At 45.4% G+C, this 10,920-nt stretch overlaps 1 protein-coding gene and 1 non-coding gene across 2 annotated transcripts; one reads left to right on the top strand and one right to left on the bottom strand.

Annotated features, from left to right (window-relative positions):
- The first annotated feature begins 54 nt into the window (after positions 1–54).
- On the top strand, positions 55–10,615 carry HARS2 (histidyl-tRNA synthetase 2, mitochondrial). The gene is made up of 13 exons (XM_004609941.2): positions 55–346; positions 2,119–2,190; positions 2,463–2,582; positions 2,684–2,779; positions 4,764–4,889; positions 4,997–5,104; positions 5,586–5,684; positions 6,277–6,370; positions 7,015–7,142; positions 7,236–7,469; positions 7,802–7,918; positions 8,103–8,249; positions 9,790–10,615. The coding sequence occupies exons 1-13, from the start codon at positions 239–241 to the stop codon at positions 9,847–9,849; spliced, it is 1,509 nt and encodes a 502-aa protein (XP_004609998.2). The 5' UTR covers positions 55–238; the 3' UTR covers positions 9,850–10,615.
- On the bottom strand, positions 5,992–6,195 carry LOC129406143 (small nucleolar RNA U3). Its single transcript, XR_008630817.1, has one exon. It is a non-coding gene; the product is annotated as a small nucleolar RNA U3 (small nucleolar RNA).
- Positions 10,616–10,920: the final 305 nt, after the last annotated feature.

Genomic DNA, 10,920 nt, shown 5'->3' with positions numbered 1-10,920 from the left:
CCGCCAGCCTAGAGAGGTTCCGGGGAGCACAGCAGTCACTTCCGGTTGCTACTGGGTTTGCCAAAAGTGAGAGGGAACCTGAAAGAACTCGAGTTGACCGGCTGTGTTTGAGAGGTGCAGAAGCGCCTCGCTGGTCCTCGGTCTTCACCTCTAGTGTCCTACCTTTTCAGGGGTCCGCCCGGCCTCGGTTGTCGGGTCCTTTGCCTCCTAGCCCGGAAAGCCGGCGCCGTGCCGTACGATGCCGCAGCTCGGACTCTTGCAGGGGAGGGCCTGGGCGGTGCTGCTCGGCCAGCACCTGCGGCCGCCGCGCGCTGTGTGCATCCGGGCTGCCCGTTCCCAGAGCCAGGTGAGCCAGGCCGAGGTGCACCGGTCCAGCGGGACTGGATCTCCAGGGTTGAACGCGTGGACTTTGCGGCTTGCAAAGTGGTGGGATCTAGGGACCAGTGCCCACGGTGTACCGGCACAGAGCCAGCTGAGCGTTTTAGATAGGTTAGCCAGCCGAGAGCTTGGGCTTTTTATTTCTGTTTCACACTTGAGGAAATGGAGACTGCAAGTTTAAATGAGTTGCCCACGTTACATAAGAAGAAACATTGAAATATAGCTTCACGGTTTCTTCCCTAAACTTAATTTTTTTTTTTTTTAGGATTGGTGCTGTCGTGCTCAGGGCTTACTCCTGGCTGGACCAGGGATCACTTGTCAGGGCTTGTGCGACCAGATAGGTGTCGGGGATCGAACCCCAGGTCGGCCACTTGCAAGGCAAGTGCCCTACTATCGCTTTTGCTCCCCAGAGCTTTCTGAGGGCAAGCAAACATTAAAATTTCTCAAGCTAAATTATATGAATATCTCCACTTAAGTGAGATCATTAAACACCATAGACTGAATCCAACTTAGAATTTGTTCCTAAATGAGTTCTTCCTAAATTTTTGTTCAGCTTTTGGAGATTTTTGCATTTTAGAATTGCTGCAGCGAGATTGTGGACTTGAACTCCATTTTCTGGAGGAGAGATTCGCCAACGCATGAAACTGCCACACCTCTGTTTTTCTGGAATGGCATACAACTTGTTGGGAATAATAAAATCACTGAATCTGTTTTGTCTTTGAAAAGCCCCCCCCCTTTTTTTGTCTTCTTAGCCAGTGATTTGTACACTCAAGAACAACAGGGCTCAGATCTTTTGTAACTTATTTGCAGTTTAGTCATTCTACAGAATGCTTAGTTATTCTCCTTCTTACCTTCCCTCTGTTGGTGATGATGTTGGGGGCCATGTGCAAGCTTTATTTCACATTTTAGTTGTGCTCATGGAGGTCTCTCATTAGTTCCGTTGTTCACACACTTGCATGCTGGAGATCACACACTTTAGTTGTATCCCTTACCTATGTCTGTCCAAGGGTTGAATTCATTGAGCTGCACTCTGGCACATTTGAGCTGTAGTGCTCTCAGGGGGTTGGAATCCTGCCCTTGTGCTCAGCATTTTCTTGGTTACTGTGCTCTTTGAGTACCCTTTCCTTGGGTGTCCCCTGGCACCTGGCTGTGCAGCTGGATTTTGCTTGCAGCATTGGGGGTCACAGACAGCACAGCCACTGCCCACAAACAGTGGAGCTGGCTCTGCTCTCTCCCCCTCCCCCAGTCTGGGTGTTTCACTTCAATCAGGAAATCCATTCCTGTTCATTCTACAGGCATGTTCCATGTCCTAGGGGTCATTCTATTTTGTTTTCAAGTTCTTCTTTCCCCCCTCTCTCCAAATCTGAGAGACAAACTTTTTTTTTTTTTTTTTTTTTAAATCCTGGCTCTGCCCTCAGGAATCACCACTGGGACCATATGGGATGCTGGGAATTGTACCTGGGTCTGCAGCATGGAAGGCAAACGCCCTCCCCCTCCCCTCCCCTCCCCCGGTGCTATTGCTCCGGCCCCTGAGAGACAAACTCTTATTTTGCCCTCTTTAAGCAGAAATGGAGACCTGGAGATGCTCTGAGTTGTTACCTCTGAGGCTTGCAGTAGCAGTGGTGGAGGGTTCTGTGTCTCTTCACTATTCCAGGTGGTGGTTGACAGGGTCAGGAAGGTGAAAGGTGGCAGGTCTGGCCTGTCTGGAGGGGGATGACAGCTCACATACTTTCTTCTTAGGTTGCAGAGGCCTGGATAACATCCCAGCTGAAACCACAAGAAAAAGGCAATTTCACTCTCAAGACCCCGAAGGTAATGCCTTTTGTCCTACCCTGTCCCACTAGAGAGCCTTAAAGTGCAACACACTGCTCTGCTCATCTCTTCCTGACCCTTTTCAGACTGATTAAAAAATCAAACAAATGGACAAAGCTTCACTATTCTTGAGATAGTATATAGGGTTCAGGTTCATCTGAATGAAGACTTTTGAAGTCCAGGCTTCTGATTATATGCATAGTTAAGCTCTTGTCTTAAATAAACATGTGTTTTTAATGTTTGTTTTCTCTGGCACTGATTTTGATTTCTAGGGCACTAGAGATTTTAGTCCCCAGCAGGTGGTCGTGAGGGAGAAAATTCTCGATTTGGTTGTCAGCTGCTTTAAACGTCATGGAGCAAAGGCATTGGATACCCCAGCATTTGAGCTAAAAGTAAGAGCAGGGGAAATTCGGGACCCCAGTTTCTTCACCTGCCTTCTAGCCTGTGTTCTGGAGTCCTGGAAGTCGTAACTCTTTCTGTTTGACTCCTGTAGGAAACACTCACTGAGAAGTATGGCGAGGACTCTCAGCTCATGTATGATCTGAAGGATCAGGGGGGCGAGCTCTTGTCTCTGCGCTATGACCTTACTGTATCCTTTTGTGTGCTGGAGCTGAGCTTATTCTCTCCAAAGCAGGGGGCTTTCTCTGATAGATAGGCTTGGAGGACTGTGGGACCCTTTTGGCCTATGTGGCAATAGCCTTTACTTCCAATGTTTCCTAAAATGCAGTTCTAGCAGAGCCTGGTCTAGAGAACTGTCATTGAACTATAATGGATGTCAGAATCCCTGGGAGGAAGCTTACAGAAACGCAAATTTCAGGTCCTCTGCCATTTAGTTTAAAAAACAAACAAAAACAAAAGAAAACCATGTTTTGGGGGGCAAAAGAGATACTATAGGGGGCAAGGTGCTTGCCTCACATATGACTGGTTTGATCTCTGGCACTATCTAAGGTTCCTCCAAGCATCACCACAAGTTATCCCTGAATGCAAAGCCAAGAGTAGCCCCTGAGCACTGCAGACACGGCCCCCAAATAAAGAATCTATTTGGGATTTGTGTGGGTGGTCAAGTGAGGGAATGTCACAGCCAGTGGTACTCAGGGGTTACTGCTGGCTCTGCACTCAGGGATTACTCCTGAGTGGGGACCATATATAGTGCCTGGGATTGAAGCCAGGTCTGTTACATGCAAGGCAAATGCTCTGTACTTCTCTAGCCCCCAAAACATAATATTTTTTAACAAGCATCTGTTAATTAAGAGGCAGATGATATTTTGGTTGTTGTATTTTAAGCTGCACCTTGCAGTGTTCAGGGTGTATTCCTGCCTCTGTGCTCAGGGATCATTCCTGGTGCTGTTCAGTGGACCATTATATACAGTGCTGGGGATTCAGCCTGAGTTATTGCATGCAAATCAAGCTCATTATGCTGCACTCTCTCTTAAGCCCTCATGCAGGTGATCTTGACTTAAATTTAAGAAATTTAAGTCAAAATCATGTTTGTTTGTTTTTTTCTTTTTTTCTTTTTTTGGTTTTTGGGTCACCTGCAGTGATGCTCAGGGGTTACTCCTGGCTCTGCACTCAGGAATAACTCCTGGCGGTGCTTGGGGGAATCATATGGGATGCTGGGGATTGAACCCGGGTTGGCCATTTGCAAGGTAAACACCCTGCCTGCTGTACTATCACTCTGGCCCCAGAAACTACGTTTTAGGGAACGAAATTGTAGGTAAAAACAGGTCAAAGATTTATTTATTGTGGTGCCAAAGATTGAACACAGGGCTTTCACATGTGCAAGGCTCTACTAGAACATCACCTTCCCATCCCTGACTTTTGTTTTGGGGCCACACCCAGCAGTGCTCAGGGCTTAACTCTTGGCTCTGTGCCCAGGAATCACTCCCAGCAGGCCTCATGGGGCCTTATGGAGTGCTGGGGGTTGAACCCAATGGTCTTTATGCAAAGCAAGCACCCTACCTGATGTCCTATCTCCTAGCCCCCAGCCCTAGTTTTGGAAAAAATGTAGTCCCTCCACTCCCCTACTTTCCTTTGTCATCCTAGTCATTGATACTATGGTGGCCAGGGGTCAGTCAAATACATGCTTTTTTGTTGTTATTTTGGTTTTTGGGCTATTCTTGGTGATGCTCAGGATTTCTCCTAGCTCTGCATATAGGAGTTAATCATGGCTGTGTTCAGGGGACCATATCTGGTGCCTGAGATTGATCTTGGGCTGGCTGCATGCAAGGCAAGTGCCCTACCCACTGGATTGTTACTCCGGCAAGAAAGAAAATATTCTTATTCTCTCCATTTTTGTCGGAGGCTGTATGGTGCATGCTTGGTGGTGCTCAGGGCTTGCCTCTGCTCTCAGGGATCACTTGCAGGCTCGGGAGATTGTATGGGGTTCTGGGGGATGGAACCAAGGTTGGCTTCCTGTAAGGCATACACCCTACTGCTTATACTGGCTGAAGTCAGCCTCAAGATCCTTATTCCCTCACTAGTGGGTGTGTTCCAGTTAAAGACTCAGCCTCCCCTAATGTCAGTGCATAGGACTCTGGATGCAGTTTGCTTCCTCCTTAACCTGTTTACGTCAGGTCCCTTTTGCTCGTTACCTGGCCATGAATAAAGTGAAGAAGATGAAGCGCTACCATGTTGGAAAGGTGTGGCGGAGAGAGAGCCCAAGCATGGTCCAAGGCCGCTACCGAGAGTTCTGCCAGTGTGTAAGTGACCATGTTGGGGAGGGTGATAGGATAGACCTGGGGTGATAATCTGGAAACTTGCTGCTCAGTGAAGATTTTTTTTCCCTCCATCTGTTTCTTGGCTATAGGATTTTGACATTGCTGGTCAGTATGACCCAATGATCCCTGATGCTGAGTGTTTGAAGATCATGTGTGAAATCCTAAGTGGGTTGCAGCTTGGGGACTTCATCATTAAGGTGAGCCAGGGCTGTGACTTGAGGGGAGAAGTCTAAATTTGTTCTCAAGGTCCTAAAAAATTTGTTGGAACAGCAGGTGTCCTTCGCTTGTAGGCCTACAGCTCTAGGAGTTTCCTTTTTTTTCTTTCCTCCTTCTTTTTCTATTTTTTCTTGTGTATGTGAAGCAAAACTGTTTTTACTGAATGAAATTTACTTAGGAAAGTATGAGAGGAGAGAAAAGAAGGAGTACACGATCAACAGAGAACATTGGCTTCTCCCATGTAGAATAATCCTCCCGAAATTTCTCAGTATATCTGTATCTGTGTGTCGGTAGAGCTATTGCCTGTATGTCTCTGTTTCAGTGTATCTGTTGTCATCTATATCTGTCACCCTGTGTAGTTTCCTTTCTGTACCTTGTATGCATTAGGGGAGTTAGGACTGCTGGCGTTTTAAGGGGAAGGGCATTGATAAGCCACTTTGGTTCCTTTGATTGAGTTCACAGGTCAATGATCGACAGATTTTGGATGGGATGCTTGCCATCTGTGGTGTTCCTGAAAGCAAGTTCCATGCCGCCTGCTCTTCGATAGACAAGCTTGACAAGGTAACAAAGAAAACATACTTCAGTAGACGCTAAAAGAGTTTCCACAAATCCATATCCCTCTAGAAAAAGAAGGGATGGTGGTGCTAAGGGTATAAACACTAGGGCTCATGCCATGTATGTGTGATGCCTAGGTTTTGATCCCCAGCAAAACAAAACAGGAGGACAGAAATACAGGGATGGATGGAGAGAGGGAGTGAGGGAAGGACAGAAGGGAAGAAGAGATGGTGTCTGGAAATGCAGAAAACATTCAAAAGGAAGAGACTTTTCAGAGGCAAGATCTGAATTCTCTGTGCAGTGGGAATTGCAGCCTTATCTTCTGCACCCTCCCCCTCTCACTCTTACAAAGGAAGAGAACTATCTCAATGGTAAAAGGTGGTTGTGAAAGCAGCACCTAGAACTGGCTTCACGCTCAGGAGAGGATGCTCTGGCTCCTTGTGGTTTTGGGTGTTCTACATGAGCAGAGAAACTTTTCTAGTAACGAACTATAAAAATGATCTTAAAGTATAATCTTCGTGGCTTTATGTTCTAACCTGCCTTTGACTTTTGCAATTATAGAAGTCAGAGCTGAGCTTTTGTTTGGGTGTTTGTGCAGGTGTCTTGGAATGATGTGAGACACGAAATGGTGACAATGAGAGGCCTGGCTCCTGAAGTGGCTGATAGAATCGGGGACTATGTCCAGTGTCATGGTAAGAATCAAGCTTTTCAGAGCCGCTTGAGAACCAGAGTGAGAGTGAAACTTCTCACTCTGCCTCTGAACCTGCTTCTTTCAGCTCCAGAGCCTGGCCTGAATTTTTTTCCTATTATACTTTTTGTAATTACTTTATGTGTTCAGATGGCCAGTGTAGAAGCAGAGAGGTACCGGAGCAATAGTACAGGGATCCGGTGTTTGCTTTGCACATGGCCCACTGGGTTCAATTCCTTGCACCACATTTGGTCCCCTGAGCCCATGAGGAGTGATCCCTGAGTTTAGAGCCAGAAATAAACCCTGAGCACCACTGTTTGCGGCCTTCAAAACAAACAAAACAAAGACAAGACTTTGGTCTTATAAAATCAGGTTTGTTTGTTTGTTTGTTTGTTTTTTCTTTCTGGGTCACACCCAGTGATACTTATGGGTTACTCCTGACTCTGCACTCAGGAATTACTCCTGGCAGTGCTTGGGGGACCATAGGGGTTGCCAGGAATCTAACCTGGGTCAGCTGCATGCAAGGCAAATGCCTTCCCCACTGTACTATCATTCCGGCCTCAGTATTATTTACTTAGAGACCTAAGCACATTAGGGATAAATTTGGATAAATCATACTGGCTTACTTCCCCTCACATGTCTCTCTAGGTGGGGTGTCCCTGGTAGAGCAAATGTTCCAGGATCCTAAGTTATCTCAGAACAAGCAGGCTCTAAAGGGTCTCGAGGATCTAAAGCTGCTATTTGAATATGTGACTTTATTTGGAATTGCTGAGAAGGTAAGCTGAATTGGGTGTGGGCCTCTTGCTAAGCTCTGGGGCTCTAAAGGCCCTAAGACGTCTCTGGGGGTGATTATAGCCTTGCTCCCACAGATCTCCTTTGATCTAAGCCTCGCTCGGGGCCTGGACTACTATACCGGAGTGATCTATGAAGCAGTGCTACTACAGGCCCCAGCTCAAGCTGAGGACAAGGCCTTGAATGTGGGCAGTGTGGCTGCTGGTGGACGCTACGATGGGCTGGTGGGCAGTTTTGGTCACAATGTACCGTGTGTGGGACTCAGCATTGGAGTGGAAAGAATCTTCTCCATTGTGGAGCAACAGATGAAGGTAGGTTCTTTGGAGGGGTAGAGTAGGGTTGGAGGCTTTAACATCTTTAACATTTTGTTTTTCTGATGTTCCTTTTTTTTTTTTTTTGAAGAGTATTGGTACATGGAAACTTTGTGGGTTTTTTTCTTTATGTTGTTTTGGTTTTGGTTCATACCTAGCAGTCCCCAGGGCTTACTCCTGGCTCTGCATTCAGGGGTCATTCCTCAGTGTGCTTGGGGGTTCATATGTGGTGCCCAAGATTGAACCTGTGTCAGCTGGTGCAAAGGAAGCACCCTACCCATTATACTGTCTCAATAACTCCAGAAAGTTTTAACTTCTTCTCTCACTGATAGAAGCTTGGTGAGAAGATACGAACCACAGAGACCCAAGTATTTGTGGCTACACCACAGAAGGGTTTTCTCCGAGAACGGTTGAAGCTAATTGCAGAGCTTTGGGATGCTGGGATCAAGGTATGTTGGAGCTGACATTCAAGCCTTATAAGTATTTGTTGAATTCAGGCAACACATACATTTTTATCTTTTTAAACAGTGGTGGAATTAAAAATCTTTCTACTCTTCACTGGCATGTTAAGGACTTGCTCCTTGAGTTTGGTGTGGTCACTTCTAAGCCCTTTAATCTATTGAATGTTTTCAGGCAGAGCTGCTATATAAGAACAACCCTAAACTGCTGACTCAGCTGTCCTACTGTGAGAGCATGGACATTCCACTGGTGGCCATTATTGGAGAGCAGGAACTAAAGGAAGGAGTCATCAAGCTCCGTTCAGTGGCTAGCAGGGAAGAGGTGAGTGGGGTGGCCAGTGGAAATGGAAAAAAGACCAAGTAACGCTAGTTTTTAGATTCTTTTAAAAAAAATATTCAATTTGTATTTAGTGAATATTCAATTATTCATGTTTAGTGAGCTTCAGCTGTTTATCAGGAACTTAACATAATTTTTTTCAGATTTTTTTTTTTGGGGGGGGAGGTTGGGGCTATACCTGGCTTACTCAGGGTTTACTTCTGAATCTTCACTCAGGAATCACTCCTGGCAGGGCTCAGGACACTATATATGGTGTTGGGAATCAAACCCAGGTCAATGCAAGGCAAGTTGTTATATTATCCAGCCCTTCTTTTTAAAAGATTTTATTTGAGGCACTGATTTACAGTACTGTTAATACTGGGGGTTACTTTTTTTTTTTTTGCTTTTTGAGTCACACTCGGCAATGCACTGGGGTTACTCCTGGCTCATACACTCAGGAGTTACCCCTGGCGGTGCTCAGGGGACCGTATGGGATGCTGGGAATCGAACCTGGGTTGGCCGCGTGCAAAGCAAACGCCCTACCTGCTGTGCTATTGCTCCAGCCCCTGGTTACTTTTTTTTTCATTTTTTATTTTTTATTATTATTTTTTTTCTGTTTTTTTTTAATCCAGGTTTTTAAATTTAATTTTATTTTTGAGGGGTCACACAGATTGATGCTCAGGGGTTACTCCTGGTTTTACAATCAGGAATTACTCCTGATAGTGCTCAGGGGACCATATAGGATACCAGAGATGGAACCAGGTCAGCCATGTGCAAGGCAAATGCCTTACCCGCTGTACTGTTGCTCTGGTCTGAATATGTTTTAATACCACACCTTCCACCAAAGTGTCTGCTTCCCTCCACCATTGTATATGTCCTTCCCTAAGCACACTTTCTCCCTGTCCTGTCCACCCGCCAAAGAAACTTCAGTTCTGTAGACCATTCTCTAATTTTCTTGATTCTTTAAGAAATACTGTATCATGGGGCCTGAACACTACTGGTTTGGCTCTCAAACGAAACACAAAAAACAAAAAAGCGTATCATCCGACTGAGGAACTACTTTCCAAGGTTAATCGTGATGCAGGTGAATGCATTACCCACCTCCAGCCCTTGTAGCCTGTGAGTATGGGCTTGGTGGGGAGAAATTGGACAAATGAAATATTACTGGATAATTTGAGACTAGTCCACAAAATAACTATATGTCAAATTTTTGACTCTTTATTTTATTTTATTTTTTTTTTGTGGGGAGGGGAGAGATAGCTCCCAAGCAGTGTTGGGCCCAGGCTGTACCTAGCAGTGCTTGGAAGGTCATGAAGATTAAACCCAGATCCCAGTCCATGCCAGGCATGCACTGCAGCCCTATGAGTTCTCTCCTTTACCCAAATCTCCTTTATCTTGAGCATATGCATTCTCCAGGTAAGCTTGAGGTCATCTACTTTAGTGGCATAAGTGATGGAGCAGATGTGCAATAAAGTCTAAAAAAAGTAGTAGCTGAGAAGCTAGTATCACTCTAGTTTGTCACATGAAAGTTACTCTTATGTTTCAGGTGGCCATTAAACGGGAAAACCTTGTGGCTGAAATTCAGAAGCGACTATCTGAATCTTGATCCTCCGCTGAGTGCCATCCTCTGCGTTTTATTTAAAAAAAAAAAAAAGTGGAAGCTTCATTAAAGGTCAAGTTCCTGACTTTGCAACATCTGGCCAGGATGAGTGACAAGTGCCTTCTGCCTCCTCCGTCCTTCCTGGGTACAGAATTGTTGACAGCCCTGATGATTCTTGGGCGAGTGTGAGCAGCTGTCTTGTGGGTGCACAGAGGACTGCAATGTAAAAAAGACATGCTCTCTCTGCTGAGGCAGATGCAGATTTGAATGCCACTGAATGCCACTAAGTGGTGTTAAGATGGTTGCTCTGAGCAAGGCTCTGGGAAACACTCCTTAGGCTGAGAGAATTCTGATTGCATACATCAGAAGCCAGATATTTAGCCTGGCTATAGTAACTTCTGAGGAAGATTGTGGGGGAATTTATCCATATCCTGTCCTTGTTCTATTCAGGGAGTTCTAGGGAGATAGTGAGGAATCATGGCTGTTTCTGATGTGTTTGAGGGTGCAAACCAAGAGATGCCATCCCAACGATGTAACAGTACCTATATTGATGTGTAATCTCCCTACACATTCACTATTTATAATAGCAAGATGAGACTGTGTGTTTAGTAATAGTGAATGGTAGATTTAATTGGTGATCTGATACGTTCGAGGTCTGATCTTTTAAAGTTTTGGTGACCATTTTGTGTGCCAGAATCACTCTACTGTTCATTTCCTGCTATGATGGATTTTGTAGAAGTGGCTGGATGTGTTAAATAAAATACTAAATGTAGTAATTTGCATAATTTTTTTCAAGGATTTGGTTTGCATAGACCATAAAAAACATGAGTGTAATCTGAAGACTTCTGTGAGTGGGTGGAACTTTGCTGGGGTGAAGCTTCTGTATCCGATTAAGGAGCTCAGCCCCTGGTTCCCTATTTCCTTATCCCCAACTTGGATACAGTCATGTCATTGAAAGTTAACATACAGTGAGCCATCTGCCAGAGCTCACTACCCTAACGTGCTGCTGATAATTTTTTGGGTCACACCTGGCGATGCACAGGGGTCACTCCTAGCTCATGCACTCAGGAATTACCC

Source organism: Sorex araneus, chromosome 6 (assembly GCF_027595985.1).
Source record: "Sorex araneus isolate mSorAra2 chromosome 6, mSorAra2.pri, whole genome shotgun sequence".
NCBI lineage: Eukaryota > Metazoa > Chordata > Mammalia > Eulipotyphla > Soricidae > Sorex > Sorex araneus.
This window is presented reverse-complemented; position numbering and strand designations above follow the sequence as displayed.